General features: G+C 37.6%; 1 protein-coding gene across 2 annotated transcripts in view; it reads right to left on the reverse strand.

Moving 5' to 3' along the window:
- The window catches only part of LOC110194586 (uncharacterized), a 186,410-nt gene that overhangs the window by 44,551 nt on the left and 121,354 nt on the right, over positions 1–20,505 (reverse strand). Inside the window, exons 9-10 of one of the 2 annotated variants that reach the window (XM_020967006.2) lie at positions 19,793–19,870; positions 4,295–4,484 (exon numbers count right to left, since the gene is read on the reverse strand). In XM_020967006.2, the coding sequence (XP_020822665.1) occupies positions 4,295–4,484; positions 19,793–19,870 (268 nt within the window). Of the gene's footprint in view, positions 1–4,294; positions 4,485–13,341; positions 14,390–19,792; positions 19,871–20,505 lie in introns of those variants that run through there. The other variant, XM_020967010.2, reaches the window with a different exon arrangement.

Raw genomic sequence — 20,505 nt, forward strand, 5'->3', positions numbered from 1 at the left:
GCAATCAAACTAACCAATGCTACAGCAAAAGTTTCTTCACTATTCACTTCATTTCCATTTTCTTTCACTATCTTAAATAAACCCTAAGCCTTTATCCAAATGGGTGCTCTAAGAGGAATGCATTTTTTTAATTGCAATCTTCAATCTCTACAGCTAAAAGATACTTCATTTCTATCACTGGAACAATTCTATTCCTTGTAGTTATTTGCAAACCACAAAAAGCCAAGACAACTTTTTTCTTCAATTTCACTTACATGTTTTATCATATTCTGTCCTGTAGATTCAGGCACTCCAACATCTTATCCTATTTAGAGTTACCATGACCACATTCCTGCCATTCAATTACATCAGATTTTTGTTCTGATGTAACAACATGCCTCTTTTCCCCCACACTGGCAATGTATCCAGCTGAAGCATTCTTCCTTCTGTCGTCTTTTTAAAGGTTCTTTTTTAAAAAATAAAAATAACACAGTTGTTGGTAATATGGTACACAGTAGCACACCATGTTCATTTGTGATGACAGAAAATTGCAGACTTACAGTGAGATGGTATGTCAAAAACCTCAACCAAGGCAGAGTATAGTTGCATTTTAGCTTACCTTAAATGTGACCTGGCATCATTTTATCATTTACACTAAATCATATTTCACATTATTCTAACACACATTAATCACAACCTAGAAATTAATTCTCAACAAAGAATGAAATAATCTGGACTTTGGTCCAAAAATAAAGAGGATATATTATGCTCCTTTCCCACATTCTATGAGGGTGGCAGTGGTCACTTTCAGTTATGTTGATGCGTTTTATTTTTACATTATGCATATTTGCAAATTGATCCCATTTTGTAAGAGATGTGTGGTAACAAAGTAAAACAGTTAATTAAAAATAATAATAGTGATCTCATCTGAAAATGTATGCAACATGTCTCACCTCTTTATTTTTTAAAAATAATTAACAGAAATCTATTTTCTCTCCCACACACAGAAAAGTTAAAAAAAAACTTTCTTATAAGAAATATGCAAAGTTAAACAAAACGAATTTCCCCAATGCCTGTACACAGAAATACATATGTCTCTTTCTATACCCCAAATCCATCACTTCTCTGTCATGAATAGCATGTTTTCATCACTGGTCCTCTGGAGTCATGAATGGAGTCACTGAATTTTTTCAACATTCTATGCTCTACACCTCACTGGTTCTTGCTGATACAAACATGACCTCCACTGCTATAAATCATGGCCCATGCTGGCCTTCTGATGCTATGTGATTCTTACCCATGTCCTTCATAAATCCTCTATGGAACATCTAAACAAAGTACGGAAGACCTTTATTTAATTTATTTGATATTTTATTGATGCCACTACAATATTCAGATTGTCTATCTTAAAATCTTTTTGTCACCACACAGTATGGACCTTTAAGGCATAATGGGCAACAGGAAGCTGGGGGTGAAGGAGAATAACAGAAAAGAGAAAAAAGACCCTTCTATATCATTCATAACCTGCTTCATGAATGGCCCGATTCCTTTTCTAGTGATACATTTCCCGAACAATCTTTTATATCAATTAGTATCACAGAATAATGGATTTAGAACTAGAAAAGATCTTAGAAGTATATCATCCATTATAGCCTTCTATTCTTACAGAAGTGGAAAAATGAGGCCTAGAGAGATTAAGTGACTTTTCCAGAGGCAACTAACAGCGGCGGATAAGGTGCTGGGCCTAGAGTCAGGAATACCTGAGTTCAAATTCAGCCTCAGACATTTACAAGCTATGTGACCATGGGCAAGTCACTTAACCTCTGTCTGCCTCAGTTTCCTCAACTGCAAAATAGGAATAATAATAATAGCACCTACCTCCCAGAGTTGTTGCGAAGATCAGATGAGATAATATGTGTAAAAGCACTTAGCACAGTGCCTGGCACACAGTAGGCACTACATAAATAATTATTCCCTTCCCTATTTATGGACCCAGAAGATCCCACAGGTGGAGTCAGGATTTGAACCCAGCCTCTCTGACTCCAGATCCAACACTTTCCACCATGCCACACTGCCCCCTAATTCGTATGTAGGCCATTGTTGATGACGTGTGAGCAGCCACTGCGTGTCTTTTCACAGCCAGCTGGATGACCTACAATCTGTATTCTTCTGGGACTGCAGGGCTCCATAATTTGCAGCCTTACAACATCCTTTGGAAGAATAATTGTGTTGAAGAAAGATGAGCAATCGCTCATTTTGCTATTTGCAGTAGCAAAAGCTAACATCAGCTTTAGGAGTCATTGAAAACTCTGTACAATTTCCCACGTATAGATTGAGCCAGCTCTCCTCTTCAATTCAGGGTCCATTCCATTGTCTACTTGTATTTCCTAAGGCATATGGACTGAGAGACTTACTCAGTGGGTATGAGGCAGCCAGATGGCCCTGTAGGTATAAGTGCTGGACTTTGAGACAGGAAGGCCTGGGTATAAATTTTGCTTCAGACACTAGCTCTGTTATCCTGAGCAAGTCACTTAACCTCCCTCAGCTTCAAGTTTTTTATCTGTAAAATATGAATAATAATGGAACCTACTTCACTGGGCTGTCAGGAGGATCAAACAAGAAGGTACTTATAAAATGCAATACAAATGCTAGTTGTTAATAATCTGGGAAATATATTTAATTTTTCCTATTATGAATTTGATGAATGTCAACAAACATAAATATTTTCCTTCATAAGGAATAAAAAAGAGGTCTGCATATAAAACTGTGAATCTCCACTACATTTATTTATGTTTATGAATATGCATATATATGCATATGTATGTGTACATACATATATACACATGTATATATAAATATAAATTATACATGGTAGTTCCAACAGCACTCCCTGCTTATCTGTTTCCTTTGGAACTTCCTTCTCTCTTCTGCTTATTTTTAGTGATTCATTGATACGCTTTTCTTTTTTTTCCTCTTTTTTTCATAAGTATCAATACCCTGCAGTTCTCCCAACTAAGTTCCCCCAAAAAAGCCCCTCTGTTACAACAAATAAGTATCATTACACAAAATAAAGTCACAATTGGCTATATTTGAAGATACAGATAGATAGATAGATAGATAGATAGATAGATAGATAGATAGATAGATACACACACACATATACACACATATGTGTCTGTATATATATGTATATGTATGTGTGCATGTATATGTGTGTGTATGTATATAAATTCTGCACCTCTAGACCATTACCTCTATGTCAAGTGGTAGGAAGAACGATGCATTATCAGTCTTCTAGAGTTATGACTTGTCAGGCAATATACACTCTTCAATCTACTTGGCTTTTCCTATGTGTATTGCTATGGTCAGTCTCTTTGGAGTGACAAGTGAGCTCACCGAGATCTTCTTCAAAGGGTCCTACCCCAATGTCACATCTTGGCATGAAGGTAACCCTAGCCTCTCAAAAACCAATGGAATCTAGCAGGTTCTATCCAGCTGGAAAGGCTTCCAATAGTCTCAGGCTTTGCATTTCAAAAACCAGCCAAGTTAAGCAAAGAGATGTTTATGCCAAGCAGGTTGGCTCCTATGTGATGAATCCTTTTACCACTGCAAAGGGATAAAAATCCAAAATGACCTTCCATCCTATGTGGCCTCTTTCTTATTCTTCCCTTGTGGTGGTAGAAAAAGGGATAAAGGATGCTAAAGATCTATACTCAATGATCAATAAAAATCAACTTATCATTTTATCAACATATTTACTAATTCTATTCAGCAGAGAAGGGCCATTTGCACATACAGAAAGTTAATTTCCATTTCTATTATACTAAATAGCCCCACAGATTGCCTTATATGTGAATTTATTCATAAAAATCACTACAAGTGAAGCAGGAAGTCTAACTATTGGTTGACTCCTATCTCCTACCCCCAATTAACTTGCTGTATTTTTTGGAGAACTCACTGTGCTTCTTCAACTTTTAAGTGTTTTATCTGTTAAATCTAGAAATCTATCTACCTTACTAGACAGTCATGAGGGATAATAAAGCAAAACATTTCATTTTCTCCTCCTTGTATGCAATTTTCAACACTTGGATTACATGGAAACAAGAGTTTATATATAAAATAGATATACAAATATCCATTATGTTTCATTCCATACTTTTACCCCCTTAAAATTATGAATCATGCATTTCCATATACATGGGGGAAATTTGAGAGTTTTATGTATTATAATAACATTTTAAGGACCCTGAAAAAAGAAACAAAATAAAGGCAAGACACTGTCAGGAAACTTAAATTCATGTCAAAGAATCCTTACCATTTCAAGACCTGTCACATTAAGAGAAGTTACTTTTTTCAGATTCCCCAGTATCTTGGCAAAGCAAACATCAGTGATCTTGGGGACTCTCCCGATATTCAAGGTCAGCAGATGGGGGCAGGACAACGCCAAACAGCCCATACACCTGGCTGTGAGAGCATGACAGCCAAACACTTCTAGTTTATTGAGGCTGCAGGAGGAAAAAAGGAGTTAATGACACTTAAAGGCCCAACACACACACACACACACACACACACACACACACACAGAGCATTTGGCTAACAGTTACCTACCTGTACATCATTTCCATTTTTTCTTTGGGGAAAGTCACTATTGCAACAGCACTTTCAAGATGCAGGTAAATAGGCTTGGATAACATGACGTGAGATTACAAAGACATCAGCCGATGAATAAAACCCAGCAAACACAGTCACTTGATGACATCTGAAGTCATTTTACTTTACAGTAAAAGTGGCATTTGAGTATTCTACTGTATATAATATCTATCCAATAAGCAGAGCTCAAATAATGCTAGTTTTATGCCCCCAAGTCTCACATTCTATTCCAAACCAACAGGGCACACAAGAATGTGGCTCTGAGGATCACCTCAGGGACAAATAAAGCTGTCAGTTTTAAAGCAACCATGCTTATGAACATCAGATTACCCATACTGTATGAACTGATGTGCGGAAGAATCTATGCTTCAGATAGTACTGGTGGTCTCATGTGTTTTCAAAGTGTTGTCTGTATATAGAGTTCAGCACAAAGCTCCATGATTAGGAAGAAAGCAGATAATCACTTGATTTCTGGCTAATACCTGTCTGGCAAGGCTCCAGGGTCCCCAGATAGTCCAGAGGGAACAACAAAACTCCCATAAGCATCCTCTTTTGTACTGATTTCTAGGTAGGTTCCTAAGGCTCCAGAAGTATCAGTCCTGCCATCTGTGTTTTTTTGTTTTTGTTTGTTTGTTGTTTTGTTTTGGTGAAACAATTGGGGTTGAGTGATTTGCCCAGAGTCACACAGCTAGTGAGTGTTGTGTCTGAGGTTCTCCTGACTCCAGGGCCTGTGCTCTATCCACTGTGCCGCATGCCTTTTCTGTTTTTAAGGAATGCTCATTAGAGGAGGGCTAGGCAATATGTGTTAACCAGTGCAGTCAAGAATGAGTCACCAGCAGGTGTAGGCATTTAAGACTCCAAGGCATTCTTCCTTCTTTGGTCTAGCCTGTGCACCTGAACTGTGGTTTATAAACTCCTTGTATATTATCTTGATTCTGAGAGTCTCATTTCCAGGCATCGGATCACAGATTTTCAGAATTGGAAGGAACCTAGGAAGATCATTGAACTCAATCCCAACCAGAAGCATGAACTTCCACCTGAACACATACACAATCCTATTTGCTGTATCAGTTTCCTGTTGGGTTTTTATCTCTCTGCTTTCTACCCCAGCCTTCAAACCTAACCCCCCTCCCACTCTGACTCTGATTAACCCTGTCAGAGCCAAGAGGGTAGAAGGAGGAGGAGAGGGAGAAATTGGCTTTTCTTCTGTTATGTTTTTTCCTTCCTCTGGCTCCTAACCTGATGATAGAACATTTGAATGAATGCCAGGTCATTAATATTTCCTTACAGACTGACCTACTGACTTGTTGATTAATACTGGGCTTTTTGATATGTGATGTACCTTCTGGAAAAGTGAAATCTAAGTTTGCTACCAACACCTTAATGTTAAAGTGTCCCAAATGACACAAGGAGGGGGTGCCTGGCTCCTGCCTTCTCTCCCCCTACCTATTTTCACTTGGGGAGGAGTCCTTCCCCTCCCCTGCTCCTGACTCTGACTTCTTATATTACTAACCTAGACTCCCAGAATCTCAGAGCTGAAAGGAACCTCAAAGAGTATCTAATCCACCTCCTCATGGGAAGGATGGAGAAAGATTAAAGAAAAGGAATTTTCCAGAGCCAATAGTCATGGTCAGAAAGGATTAAAAGTCCAATTCTGCCTGTGTAAATATATGGTACTTTGGCTTGATAATACTTTGCTCTCAATTATCTACTAAAGTTTTGCTTTTATGTCCATGAGTTTCTTCAGTTGTATTAGGATTTTGTTCCTTGCCCAGGAAAAGATGATAAGAGGAGAATCTAGGCACCAACCAGGTCAGATGAGAAAGGAAGATGGTATGGGCAGATAAGGCATCATCTGAGCCCATCTGTAGTGCAGACCTATTATGTACCATAAAAAAAAAATCTATGTGGAAAGTGAGCTGGAATGTGAGACAACATGACTTCTTAAGCCTGAAGGAGCCCCTAAACATCATTGTGTCCTTGGAAATTTCATTAGTAAAAGGAAACGACCCAAAAAAGTTAAGTGATTTGCCCAGGATCACATAACTATTAAGTGCCTGAGGCAACATTTGAACTCAGGTCTTCTGACTAAAAATCTAAGACTCTACACATTCACTACACCATTGTTTTTCTTGTTTGTTTTAATCTTTGTTACAAGGAAAAATTCATTGGATAGGGAGAGGGTATAATTAGAAATAAATGTGATGTAAAAAGAAGTATCAATGAAACTTTAAATTGTTTTAAAAGTTTAATTTTTTTTAAAAAAATAAAATAATTTGAGGATTAGTTGTGAGTCCTCTTCCCCCATCCCACCTAGGTCATTTTATTCTGAAAAGCAACTCAAGACAAAGAGTCTTCTCTTGATATTTGGCAAGCAAAAATGATTCCATTCATCCCTCAAAATTTGCAATACTGCTACCTAACTTACTTCTTTCTGCTGCTCCCCATATCACAGGGCTAAGAGAACACAAACATCTGCCTGAAGCAATTACATTCAAAGTTCCCCCAGGAGATGGCCCCTCTATTTGACATTGTCACACACATTGGGAAGGATAAATTTTTAAAACTTCATCATCTTGGCAAGTTAGGTAGTTGTAGAAAAACATTAAAGCGAGATTTGAGAAGCTAAGGTCCCCAGAAGCAAAATGTCACACAGCAGGGGCTATCGGAAGGATGATATGTTATATACAAAAATCCAGTCTCTACTATGCAGCATTTATTATTCATTCCCTGGCTTCCAATTCCATACTCAGCCAGTTCTGCCTCTGGTTTCACTAAGACTACTAAAAGGACTGACTCTTTTCACAGGGGTCAAATGTCTCCAAGCTGAAATTAATTTCTGCAAGCCAAATACCTAACAAAACCCACTTATTGTGTGAAGCTAAATTTTTAATGGTAAAAAACTGAATAAACATGTTGTGTGACGGTTTCAAAACAAGAGCCCCAACCCAATTACAGCATTTCCCCAGACAGGTGCAAAATCTTGAATTTCTTCTTTCCATTCCCAAGAGACTTTCAGCTTTTCTTGGACAGCGCTGACAGTTGCTTAATTGGAAAGGTTGAAATTTCTTATGAACCGCAGGTAAGCATGGCAATTCCAAATGTGTCAAGCAGCCATAAGGGGGAAAGCACCTTAACTCTAGACAGAGATATCCTGGCATCAAAGTTTTCCCATAGGAGAGACTTGGAACTATCTTGGTCTTAAGGAAACTATTCGATCTCTTTTTATCAACATGCAACTGATGAATTTATGATACTTTTATATTTAAAAGTATAAATTATATTTAATTTTATATTTACATAAAACCTAATTTACATAAATATGCTTTATGTTTATATACATTATGTTTAATTTTTATATTCTACTTAAAAGTATAAAAATATGTTCAATTTCTCACTTAGGAAAACTGTTTTTCTCCCAAGTTCATCATCCCATCTCTGAGAAACAGATAACCAAAGCAAAACAACAACAACAAAAAAATGTGTAATTATTGTTCTGAGCAAGTCAACAAAGAAAAGATAGGCATAAGCAACCTGAGAGTCCAATCTTCATTCTTTTGTGAGACCACTGAAAGATACAACATGGAACATTTAAAGCATGCTCTGCAATAAGAGCAAATCACACCAGGAAGAATTCACTCATCAAAATGCTCCATAGAACTACCCCCAATAGTTGATCAATGTTGATTTTTAATACTCCATATACAGTATGAACCTATAAAAACAGCAATGCCATCAGATTAGAAGAACACTTGAAATCACTGGGTAAAACAGATGACCATATATATACTGACCTTTTCTCTCTTCCCAACAGAAAAATAAGATCTCTATAACACATTCTGAAAAGTTACTGGCGATGTTCTTGGTAAACAACTATGCATTTGCTATATTATTCTTTGGAATAGTATTCTTGGTACACTTTCTACTTCCATTTATTTTAACTCCATATATTTATATGATAAGTGTGAATTTCCTATCAACCTTCACCATAAAATTTTTAAAAGCCCGAACTCATCACAAAGTAGTCAAAAGGTATAAAACATATCACAGAGTCTCACGAATGGAAAGGATCTCTGAGGTCATCTTGTCCAATCCATAACTGTCTTAGAATTTCTATCTAGCCACACTTCCCCCTTCCTGCAATTATGTGGTTGATCCTCTGAGCCCAAAGACTATAAATTTATTTATCCTCATTGATTTTCATCTTTTAAGTATATCATTCTTTGTTGGGTTTTTTTTTTACTTTTAGGCAGTTGGGGTTAAGTGACTTGCCCAGGGTCACACAGCTAGTGTCAAGTGTTTGATCTGAGGCCGGATTTGAACTCAGGTCCTCCTGACTTCAGGGCCAGTGCTCTCTCCACTGCGCCACCTAGCTGCCCCTAAGTATATCATTCTAATGTGCCCAAAACATTCTGGATCCTATCATCTTAACATGTTAGCTATCCTTTACAGCTTTGCCATCTGTAAACTTGATATACTTGATAACTTCACTGAAGGTATTAGTAAAAATATTTAGTATTTTTATTATATATGTATTAGTATTTATTAAGTATTAAATATTAATTAAATATCAAATTAGTATTTATTAAACTTATTAGTAAAAATACAGGGCCAAGAACATTACCAGGGCTCTCCATTAGAGAATTCTCTCCAAGATGATATTGACCTACTAATTACCAGTTCTGAACACACTTAAGGACTATTACCTAGCCTAAATCTCCCATCAGGAAACATTTCATACATAAGGAGACCCTTAAGCCAAAGTTCAAAGGAGAGATGGGTTTCAAAGAAATAGAGGCAAGGAGGAAGTGAATTTCAGCCACTGTGAACAGCCAATGCAAAGGCTCAGAAATGGAAGATTGAATTTTGTGAGGAACAAAGAGAAGTCCAGTGTGGGTGGAATAAAGTATGTATAATAACACTGGAAAGTTAGGTTGGAGCCAAGTTGTAAGATAGGGTGGGGTGGAGTGGGAGGTAGGAAGGGAGGAAGGAACCACCATTTATTAACTTCCTACTATTTGCACGATATCGCGCTAAGTGCTTTACAAATATTATCTCACTGATTATAAAAACCACCATGGGTGATAACTCCATTTTACAGGTGAGGAAACTGAGATAGAGTGCTTAAGTGACTCACTCCAGGTAACATAGTTTTGAAGTGTTTGCGTCTGAATTGGAACTCCAATCTTCCTGACTCCAGGCCCAGTACTCTGATTCAACGTGCTACCTAGCTATAAAACACTTTCAAGTACCCAACAGAGGAGTTTATATTTAATTCTAGAACTGGTAGTAAAGAATGGTGACGTGGTCAGACTCGGAAAATCCCTTCAGCATGCTAAGTTCCTTGAGGCAGTCTTCATATAATCTCACCTTTGGATCCCTGACCATTCTGATTGCCTTTCTGTGGTCATTCTTGGTTTCTTTATACAGCAACGACCTATGATTTTACCATGTGGCAAGGAAGGAACTATTCCCATTAAGTAGGAACTTAATACATCAGTGTAGATTGTACTCCATCTACCTCCTAGTAGATGAATCATAGGGTGTTTCTGAAGGACCATGGAGGTTAAATGCCTTCACCAGGGTCACACAGCTATCAAGTGTCAGAAGTGGGATTTAATCCATGACTCCAGGATAGGAGTACTACAGGGATACTGGAAGAGACCTTCCTGATTCTGAGTCCTGTGCTTTATCCACTCTGTCACACTTACTCTCAGTCCATCCACATGTAACTAAAACAGAAATGAACAAAATGTTCCAGATGTTGTCTAAGGCAAGAAGATGGGGAGTAGCACCTTGCCATTCATGGGTACTAGGACTCTCTTAATGGTGCCTACTATACCTTTTATGGCTTCCCTAGCATCAGATTAAGCCCAATCACATCAAGAGTACCTAAGGATAAAACCAAAAGGACAATGGAATACCAACAGAAAATACATATCAGGATTACTATAGCAAATTATCCTATCAGTGAAAATGGAACCACATCTCTGGACTTGTCATAGCCCCTAATGGGCTAAAAGAGCAAACGGAAGGAAAAAAGCAAATGGTAGGGGAAAATAAAAGCTAAGTGTGAGAGACAGCATGGTACAATGGATAGAGAGCTGGCCTTGAATGCAGGCCGACTTGAGTTCAAGTCCCATTATGGACACTTACTGGCACTGTGATGATACACAAATTACCTAGCCTCTCTGCAGTCTAGGACTCTAGGCAATTCTCTAAGGCTTTAAAGTTGCAAAAAAGATGTCGACCTGCACAGGTAGTGTGAATTCCCTAAAGGGAAATTCAGGTCCAGACCAGGGCAATAGTTTCCTGAAAGAAATCTACTCTTATAAAAGGCTTGGCACCTTGGGGGGGGGAGGGGAAGGGAAAAGAAGACATCTGGGCCACTAGACACAGGAATATCACCACACAAAGGAGATGTGCAGCATGTCCCAAAAGTTTTAGTGCAGTCTTAAAATAGATGATACTTTATCCCCATTTTACAGTTGGGGAAACCAAGGCAGGCAGAAGTTAATTGATTTGCCCAGGGTCACACTCAAGTCATCCTCATTCCAACTGCACCACCTGACTGCCCTAAAGAATAGAGGTCACTTTGCTCAACATCCTTTTTAATTATAAAAATCAAGAAAATAAAATAAAACAGGGAGATTTATGATCACCAAATATGTTTGCCCTGTCACAGCACATAATTTTATAAAGCACAGAGTTCAAGTTTGCCCTGTACATGGTGAGGTCATCTTTCTTTGCAGATAATAGTTCTGATTGCATGAACATGAAGCCTTCTAAATGAGATCAATCCTTATTCCAAAGAGTTCAGGCTCTGAACTTTGAAAATTAAGTTGAAAGCCTATTGTCCAGAAAATGTTATGTTACTGGATAGACAGCCCACACAAGTCGTTCAAGAGTACAAGTGTCTTGTATAATGTTACTTATGGAAAATGAACGGGTACCTTCCATATCCCACCTCCCACTTTTAAGTTTACTGCTATGTGTTGTTTTTTCCCATTAGACTGTGAACTCCTTGAGGGCAGAGACTATATTTTTGTTTGTATATCCATTCCTAGTGGTTAGTTAAGTGCCTGGTACATAACAGGTACTTCATAAATGTTTATTGACTCTGGGAAAAGAAAGAAAGAGAGAAAGAGAAAGGGAGAGAGAGAGAGAGAGAGAGAAAGAGAGAGAGAGAGAGAGAGAGAGAGGAGAGAGAGAGAGGAGAGAGAGAGAGAGAGAGAGAGAGGGAAGGAAGGAGGAAGGAGGAAGGGGAAGGAAGGAAGGAAGGAAGGAAGGAAGGAAGGAAGGAAGGAAGGAAAGGAAGGAAGAAAGAAAGAAAGAAAGAAAGAAAGAAAGAAAGAAAGAAAGAAAGAAAGAAAGAAAGAAAGAAAGAAAGAAAGAAAGAAAGAAAGAAAGAAAAACTGGACCAGAATTGAATAGGAAGAAAAGTGAGGACTAGACCACTTTTGAGAAATTGCTGTGCTTTTACTGGGGGAACTAGGTGGCACAGTGGTGACAGGCCTGAAGTCAAGAAGACTCTTTTTCATTAATTCAAATCTGGTCTCAGACACTTACTAGCTTTGTGACTGTGGGCAAGTCACTTAACTCTGTTTGCCTCAGCTCCTTATCTATAAAATGAGCTAGAGAAGGAAATGGCAAACCACTCCAATATCTTGGTCAAGAAAACCCCAAATGGGGTCACAAATGGTTGGACATGACTGAAGCAACTGCACAGCAACTGAACAAATATCTCATTAAAACAAAAATGGAACCTTTTTAATATTAATGTTTTTCCATTGATGCTATAGGTTTAGGAAGCATTGAATATGACATTTTCCAATGAATTAAAGTTGCAGGTTGCAAAAAAACAGGCGACTTGCTAAAGACTTCATACATAAAGACAGGGTGAACAAAGGGCCTCTTGGTTATATCAATAGTCATCACCACTATCAGCTGCTCAGACAGGTTGAGATATGAGCTCATGGGTTCAAATCTTGGCTCTTGTAACCCTAGGCAAGTCATGTTATGTACCTCACCATGAGAAGGCTGCATCACATGATCTCTCAAGTCCCTTTCAACTCTAAATCTATGAAAGGACATGTGATTTTATCAGTGTCAAGAACTCCCAGTATGGGAATTCCCTCCATCAACAGTTATCAAAACTATTTATGAGTTATCAAAAAAATCCTATGGAACTGCCAGAGGCACCAAGAGATGAAGTGACTTGTCTATCGGAGGGATAACTAGCAATTCGGGTGCCCTGGATAAGAACTGTAAAATGTGTTTGATTGCAATCAACAACAATGGCTTCAACTTTTAAAGACAAATTCAGTAGGGTGGTAAGACCTTGGGAAGAAACCTCCTTCACTGGTACACAGCCCCAGAGAGAGAGTGACTCCAGAAGACCCTATGACCACTACTGGGAAGGCTGCTGCCAGGGGGTAGAGCAGGGTAGGGGCACATGAGGGAAGAGGTCACTTGGAATGTGGCCTCATAGTATCATCTGGTAACTTTTTATTTTAATTAGTTATTGATAACCACGTGCTAAGTTCATTTATTTCTACCTGCTGGGTGATTACAAGTACGGAATATGCCCTCTAAATACCAGTACCATGGCCTTGGTTGCCTGATCCTGTTACAACTTCATGCCCAGGTTCCCATTGCGAGTAAGAGTCAAAAGCAGTATTTGAACCAAGAAATTAATTTACTTTATCACATTTCCTCTATATCATACACAGAAGAAAAAAAGTCTGGGTATAACCAATATGGTACATGTGAACATTGCAAGCTCTCTGAGGGCGAAAATACCTGTTGTTTGCTTTTGTATCCCCGTGACCCAGGACACTACCTTGAGTATCACTGATCTTCAAGAAATACTGATTAATGGAATGAATCCAAAATAAATGATAAAAACAATAGGCATCATTTCAGATACAGGCTTTCTTGGCCCACTGAGACAGACTGATTTTCCAAAGGTGGGGGGGGAGACATAATTACGAGTTCATAACTCTTCCTGTGTTTCCATATTTCTGATTTTGGTTCATATGTTCATACAACACATATTACATAACATACAACATAAAACATTAGGTTATGTTCATCCAACACATATTGAAGATCTACTTGGTAGGAAGCCTGATGACTCATCACCAATGTCAGTTATCCTTAAAGAAAGCTCTCAGAAAAGCCATTTGATGAAGATATGTTATATATGGTCCAACTTCTGAATAATGATGATAATAATAACAATAATAATAATAAAAGTGGTATTCAAACAAAATATAGGAGGCGGTCAGCCAGGTCTCTGATCAAATTCTATGGCTACAGCTTCCAGCTAATGCCTTCCTTGCTGCTTTGTGAACAGCAGGTGGTATTCTACAAAAGCTGATTAATGCTGGGATTTAAATTGCTGAAAATTGAAGCAAAGTGCCCCATGCTGGCAATTTGTTAATCAAAAATCGCTGCTTCTCTCCCTGTGCAAGCTTCAGCCCATCTTATAAAAGCCACACATATTTCTTCTGAGATGCAATGTCATATATTCTCCTCTCAATGAGATTGTATGTTATTTCCTCAACATTAATGAGAATTTCATGGGTTCATCAAAAGGCTAAATCTCTATAATTGCATTGAATTAACTTCCAAAGTGGAAAGAAAAGATTTGGTCTCATAATTAGAGCTTCTCATTCCATTTGATTCATAGATCTGTGCTGGCCTTGACCTCTGTAAATGATGTCTTCTAAAAGAGGCATTACATTTCTTTAGAATTCTATTTAAAAAAAAAAAAGAAAATGTTATACACTCTTAGCAGAGCTATGCATTTTATTAATTAACATTTGAAGGGATTGATATGCAATAACTACTGTAACTTAACTGTCCTTAATTTGTGTAAAATAACAAATATCAGGACATCCTCTGGTTAGACCCCCAACACACAGACCCTACCAAGACTAATATATCTCTGCTATTCCCAGGAGCTACCAGCTCATGATTGCTACTCCTCCTTGCCTGCCACTCAAGATTACAAAGCCAACTTTGCCATCCCAGGCATGCTTTTACTGGAGGCAGTAGCCAAGAAAGTAGAAGAGGTTTGTAGCATTTCCTGAATGGTCTTCCTTCTTTCCTATGACCCTGCCACCACCTTCATCCCCTCACACCTGAAGTATTATAATAGCCTGCTGGTTGGTTTCCCTGCTTCAAGTCTCACTCTGCTCCAATCTGTCCTCTACTCACCTGTCAAATTAATCTTCCTGAAATGCAGATGTGACCATGTCATCCCCCTATTCAGTAAATTCCAGCAGCTCCCTAACACCCCTAGGATCACATAAAAAATTTTCTGTTTGGTGTTTAAAGTCCTTCATATTCTAGCCTCCCTCCTACTTTTCTGGTCTTCTCATAGTCTACTGTGTCTCCCTCTCCACTACATATTCTTCCATCCAGTGACACGTGCCTCCTTTCTTTTCCTGGCTTAAGATACTCCATCGCCAGACTCCAGACATTTGCACTGGCTGTTCCCCATGCCTGAAAATATTCTCCCTCCTCATCTCTGTCTCTTGGTTTCTTTGGCTTCCTTCAAATTCCAAATAAAATCTTCTTTGAGAAGCCTTTCCTGATCCCCCTTAATTCCAGTATCTTCCCTCTGTTGATTATCTTCAATTTATCCTGTATGTATTTTGTTCGTACATAAGTGTTTTCTTACTGTTCCCCGTTAGTTGTAACTCCATTGCCTGGTACACAGTAGGTGCTTAATAAATGTTCATTTACTGATTGACTCATTCATGCCTTACTCTAACTGCCCTCTTTACTAAAGTAGTAGATATAGGTACATGTGTATAGATATAGATATAGATATAGATATAGATAGATATAGATATAGATATAGATATAGATATAGATATAGATATCTACACATACGTATGATTTGGGACATTTAACCATACTTTCTGCAAGGCAGTAGCAAAGATGTACTCTGTCCATTGCTGGTTATAGCAATAACTAGAGTTCCTCAAGAAGAATGGAGATACGTGTCTAGTAGAAAAGGAAACAAGAAAGCAGATGAGTGATGAATATTGCCTCCAAGTTAGAGATCCCTTGCTTTTGGTCCCATCCATCCTTGTTGCTGACATATTTTTTTTCTAACCAGACTTTGACTTAGCTTAAAGCCTTTCTTAGGCATTCATTGTTTTTGGCTTCTTGATTAAAACTCACTACTACAACGGAAACGTCTCTAGTACCCTCTAGATTTTGTGGTGGATAAAGCATAGAATGTGGAGTTAGAGCATCTATGTTTGAATTCTGCCTTAAACTCTTTCTAGCTCTGTGGTTACTTAATCTTTCAGAGTCTCAGTTTCCACATGTATAAAGTGGATCTGCCTCACATGATTTTTGTGAGGAAAGTGCTTTAGTGCTAACAAATAAATGTGCATTATTATTATTACCATCATCATCACCATTATGACTCATGTCTTTAGGTGCTGGAGCCCCTGGCTTGGGCCTTCTTGTCCTTATGGTATACTTCAATCTCTTCCTCTAACACCCTAAGGCAATCCCCACTTCCTCATTCCTATGAATTTTAGTTGACCTCTCTACTAGCTGGATTCTGTCCCAGTAGAAATTGGAATGGAGCTGGACAGGACAGACACTGAAAATTCTTATGTATTCTACTCAGTGCTTTCCCTTGAAATCTACAGTTACTTTGAAAAGTTTCTATCACTGAGTTCATAACTAAATGACACCTTGGAGCCAATATACCAATGACTGAAACTAAGATTTGAATCATATGAGATGTGTGGCAAGGAATACTATTCAAAGCTGTGCTTCCAGATTTAATTCTCAGTGAGCCTCTATTTACATTTAACGGTGGTTACAGGTCAGAGATGACAGTGGCAAAAAACCATTTAAGGAGTAGGATGCTCCAGATATATAGAAGACACATATATATCACTGTCATTCTACTGAAGATTTGGTTAAATGCTTTCTTTGCAAAGTAGAATTCAACAAATATCTATTGAATAGTTACTGTGTTTCAGTAGCCTGGAATGCTAGACACTTTGAAAAATATAAAAGAAATAGAAAATAATATTTTACCTTACAATCTATTGGGAGGATATACATGCATGAACTAATTGGTGAGCACCATAAAGTAGTAAGAGGTGATGGTTTAGTGGATAGAGTGCTGGGCCTGGAATGAGGAACACCCAAACTCAAATCTGGCCTCAGAGATTTACTAGTTGTGTGATCCTGGGTAAGTCACTTAACCTCTGTTCACCTTAATATACTGGAGAAGGAAACAGCAAACCACTCCAGTATTTTTGCAAAAAAAAAAAAAACACAAAAAACTAAACAAAACCCATGGACAATGTGGTCTAGGGGATCATGAAGAGTTGTATATGACTGAACAAAGTAAAAATAAAGTAGTATATCACACAGGTATGCAGAAAGAATATTAATAAGTTGGGGATGTCCAGAAGAAGCCAGGACAATGTGATGCTTCAAGTCCATGGCCTATGAGGATTGGTTGAAGGAACTAGGGATCTTTTTCATAGAAGACCCTATGAAAGCTGTCTTCAAGTATGTGAAGGCCAGTCATGTCAAAAAGATGGTAGTCTTGTTTTATTTGAACTCAGAAGAATCAAGGGCATAGGGTAAAAGTGGCAAAGAGGCATATTTATTTTTTAGTTTTTGGTGTGTTTTTTTTGTTTGTTTGTTTTATAAAGAGAAACTTCCCATGAATGAGAGCTGCTTCAGAAGTAGAAGGGTCTGCCTGCCTCTGGAGGAAATGTGAAGCCTCTCTTTGGAGGTCTTCAAGCAGAGGTTGAATAGCTACTTAGTTATGGTTTGGTGGGGATTATTATTCAGTTATGAGGCAGAATAGATGACAGCTGACACCCCTTCCAACCCTGAAATTTTGAGATTCTATGACTTGGGGATGTCTGGTTGCGTTTTATGGGTTATAAATGCCATAGGAACTCAACTACTGAAGAAAAGGAGGTTGACTGGAATAATTAAGGTGGGCTGGCATAGACAGGGTGGGCCTTGAATAAATAGGATTTATATAGAGAATAAGAAGTAGGATAGTCATCCTGGAACAAGGTACGTGGTCCTAACACTTCCCATAGTCAATTGCATGGTTTGTTGGTTTGTTGGTTTTTCAAGGAAAAAAATTATTGTAAGTCCATTTGGTAGAATATTTTTCTCTACCAAGTAGAAAGTCTGAAATGTCAAAAATAACCACAGACAGTAAACAATTTCCAGTGTCTAGACATATCTATTCTATTCCATTCTTGTCTGAATCATGGTATGAACAGAAGACTATGTTATCGTATTAGAAGGAAGCAAGCAACTGATGGTTAAGACTATTTAAAAACAGTGTTTTATGAGATTAAAAAAAACATGTAATTTGTGGCCCAATCAAAATTTACTTTTATCAAAGAGGAATAGATGCCTCTTGTTGTTGTTTTTGCTTCATTCTTAAAGAGGACCATGATAGCAGAAAGGTGGTACCATGACTTAACAAGTGAACTGGATTTAAGTGAGGGAGGGCTATGCAAAGTCACCAGGCTCACTTTCTCCTCTGGAGCCATCTGGGTCCAATGACAAGATATAGATCAGATGACTGGAGATGGCCCTCAGATGCCTCTAAATAAAAGGCTAAAGCCATAACTGCTACTTGTGAACATTCTTCTAGAATATCTCCTACGGGAGTAAGATAACAACAGCTAATGTCCCTAGAATGAGCACAATAGCCTGCTCTGTGAAAAGTCTTCAAAATCCCATAACTTTGTGTCTTCAGATAATATTAGATCACATTTCAATACCTATTTCAGGTCACAGGATCTCAGAATTGGAAGGGGCTTCAGAGGTATATTTTATAACATTCTAGATGTATTCTACCCAGGGAAGAGTACAATAGAATTATCACTCTGTAAGCATGGATACTATCTCTTAATGCATCCTAATATTACATTAACTCTCTTGGCAGCTATATGAAATTGTTGATTATTATTACATTTGTAATAAACCAAAAAAAAAAATCCAGATTATTTTCCAGATAAACTGTAGTCATAGCTCCCCTATCTTATATTAATAAAGATTATTTTTAAAACAAATTAAGAATTTTTATTTATCCCTTTATAAGATTCAGTCCAATATTCTAGCTTGTTGAGATCTTTATCCATCCTGATGCATCCAACATGTTACCTATCCCTCCTAGCTTTATGTCATATGAATACATGAAAAACATTAAGTTACTAGCAAAAAAAATTACACAACAGCTAAGATTCCTAGACCATTCCATTTGAATCTGCCTTTCAATTTGACATAGAACCATTAATGACTATTCTACATCCAACCAGTCAACTATTTCCTAACTATATTATTGTTTTAACCACACCTTTCTGTCTAATCCACAAGAACTTATGTTCATTTTTTTCAAATGCTTTGCCAAATTCTAGGCAAATTAATTCACCTGCATTTCCTTAATCAAACAGTCTACAACTGCAAAAAAAAAAAGGAAAACAAAATTAATCTGACGTAACATCTTTGACATGAAGCCATCAAGAAGAAATATAACTTTGTAAGTTTCATAATTTAGGATAACATAGACAAGGAGATTCCCACTATAGACATAGTTGAATTTTAGCTGGGGATGTGGATGAGGGGTAGAAGGGGGTGTGAGACACTGTTTTGGGGACAAAGCTATTTTGGTATCAGATGCAAGTAACAGCAGTGGTGGCATAGCCTCCAGAAAGAGGAATCATTCCTTAGAATCTCACAAGATTTCCAAAAAGCTACAAAAAGATGAAGAAAGCCCCTTTGGGATGAGGTCACCACTACTGTCACTGTGGTAGGCACCATCAGCATTAAAGGAAGTATTCTCAGATTGGTGCTGTTGGCATTTCCTACTGTGAAGCAAATTTCCAATCATCATGTTCTATTATAGATTTTTAATAGGTACTTTCCCTAAATGGGATTAACTCTTTCACCCCAAGCAATAGATAAATTCTAGAAAAGTAATTTGCTATATTTAATTCTACAGTTTGCTTTTAAAATATTTATACGCATATATTCAAAATTACCAGTAACTCAGCAATGAGCACCCCAAAGAAGTTTTCAATGTTTCCATGACTCATATGTGATAGTTGTATACAGATGAAAGGTTGAATGTTATTACCTGTTTCCATGTTTTTTAACTAAGGCTTTAATGGCTTTGTCTGTAATCCGGCATCCATTTATAGATAATCCTTGAAGGCTAAAAGTAAACAAAATTACAGTTATACTTAATCATTTTTTTTCTTTATTTAAAAAAGAAGATATATCTGTGTCTATCTATATATCTCTATATATTTCTATCTGCACAGAGATCTATCTATATTTAGATACAGGTATATCTGTAGATAGATAGAAGATATATATATCTATAGATCTATCTACATAGATCTATAAATATCTGTACAGAGAGAAATATATATCTATAGCATTTGCTATGAAAAAAGACAAAGGAAATCTAAGGTCTTAGCCAATACATGCAGACTCTAAATAGTTAAATAACAATGCAAGGCACTATGCCAGCATAAGTAATATAGATAAGTGTGATAGGAGCTCAGAAAAGAGGGTTAACTATGGTTGCAAAAAATGGCTTAAATCAGGTGTAGGGAATATTTGCAAGTTGCAATTATTCATTTATTTCAGCCTCCAGACCTTAAGGTTACTCAAGAGTTTACAGGAAGCCCTTTTTTTTTTTTAAATCCAAGGAGGACAAAGGAATTTACAGAACTAAGCTATCCCTCTTCCTGGTTTGGGAGTTATATATGACTCAACAATGTGACATGCTGCCAAAAGAGCAAAGATGGTTTTAGACTGCATTAACACAAGAATAGAATAAAA

Source organism: Phascolarctos cinereus, unplaced genomic scaffold (assembly GCF_003287225.1).
Source record: "Phascolarctos cinereus isolate Bilbo 61053 unplaced genomic scaffold, phaCin_HiC Scaffold_4;HRSCAF=312, whole genome shotgun sequence".
Taxonomy (NCBI): Eukaryota; Metazoa; Chordata; class Mammalia; order Diprotodontia; family Phascolarctidae; genus Phascolarctos; species Phascolarctos cinereus.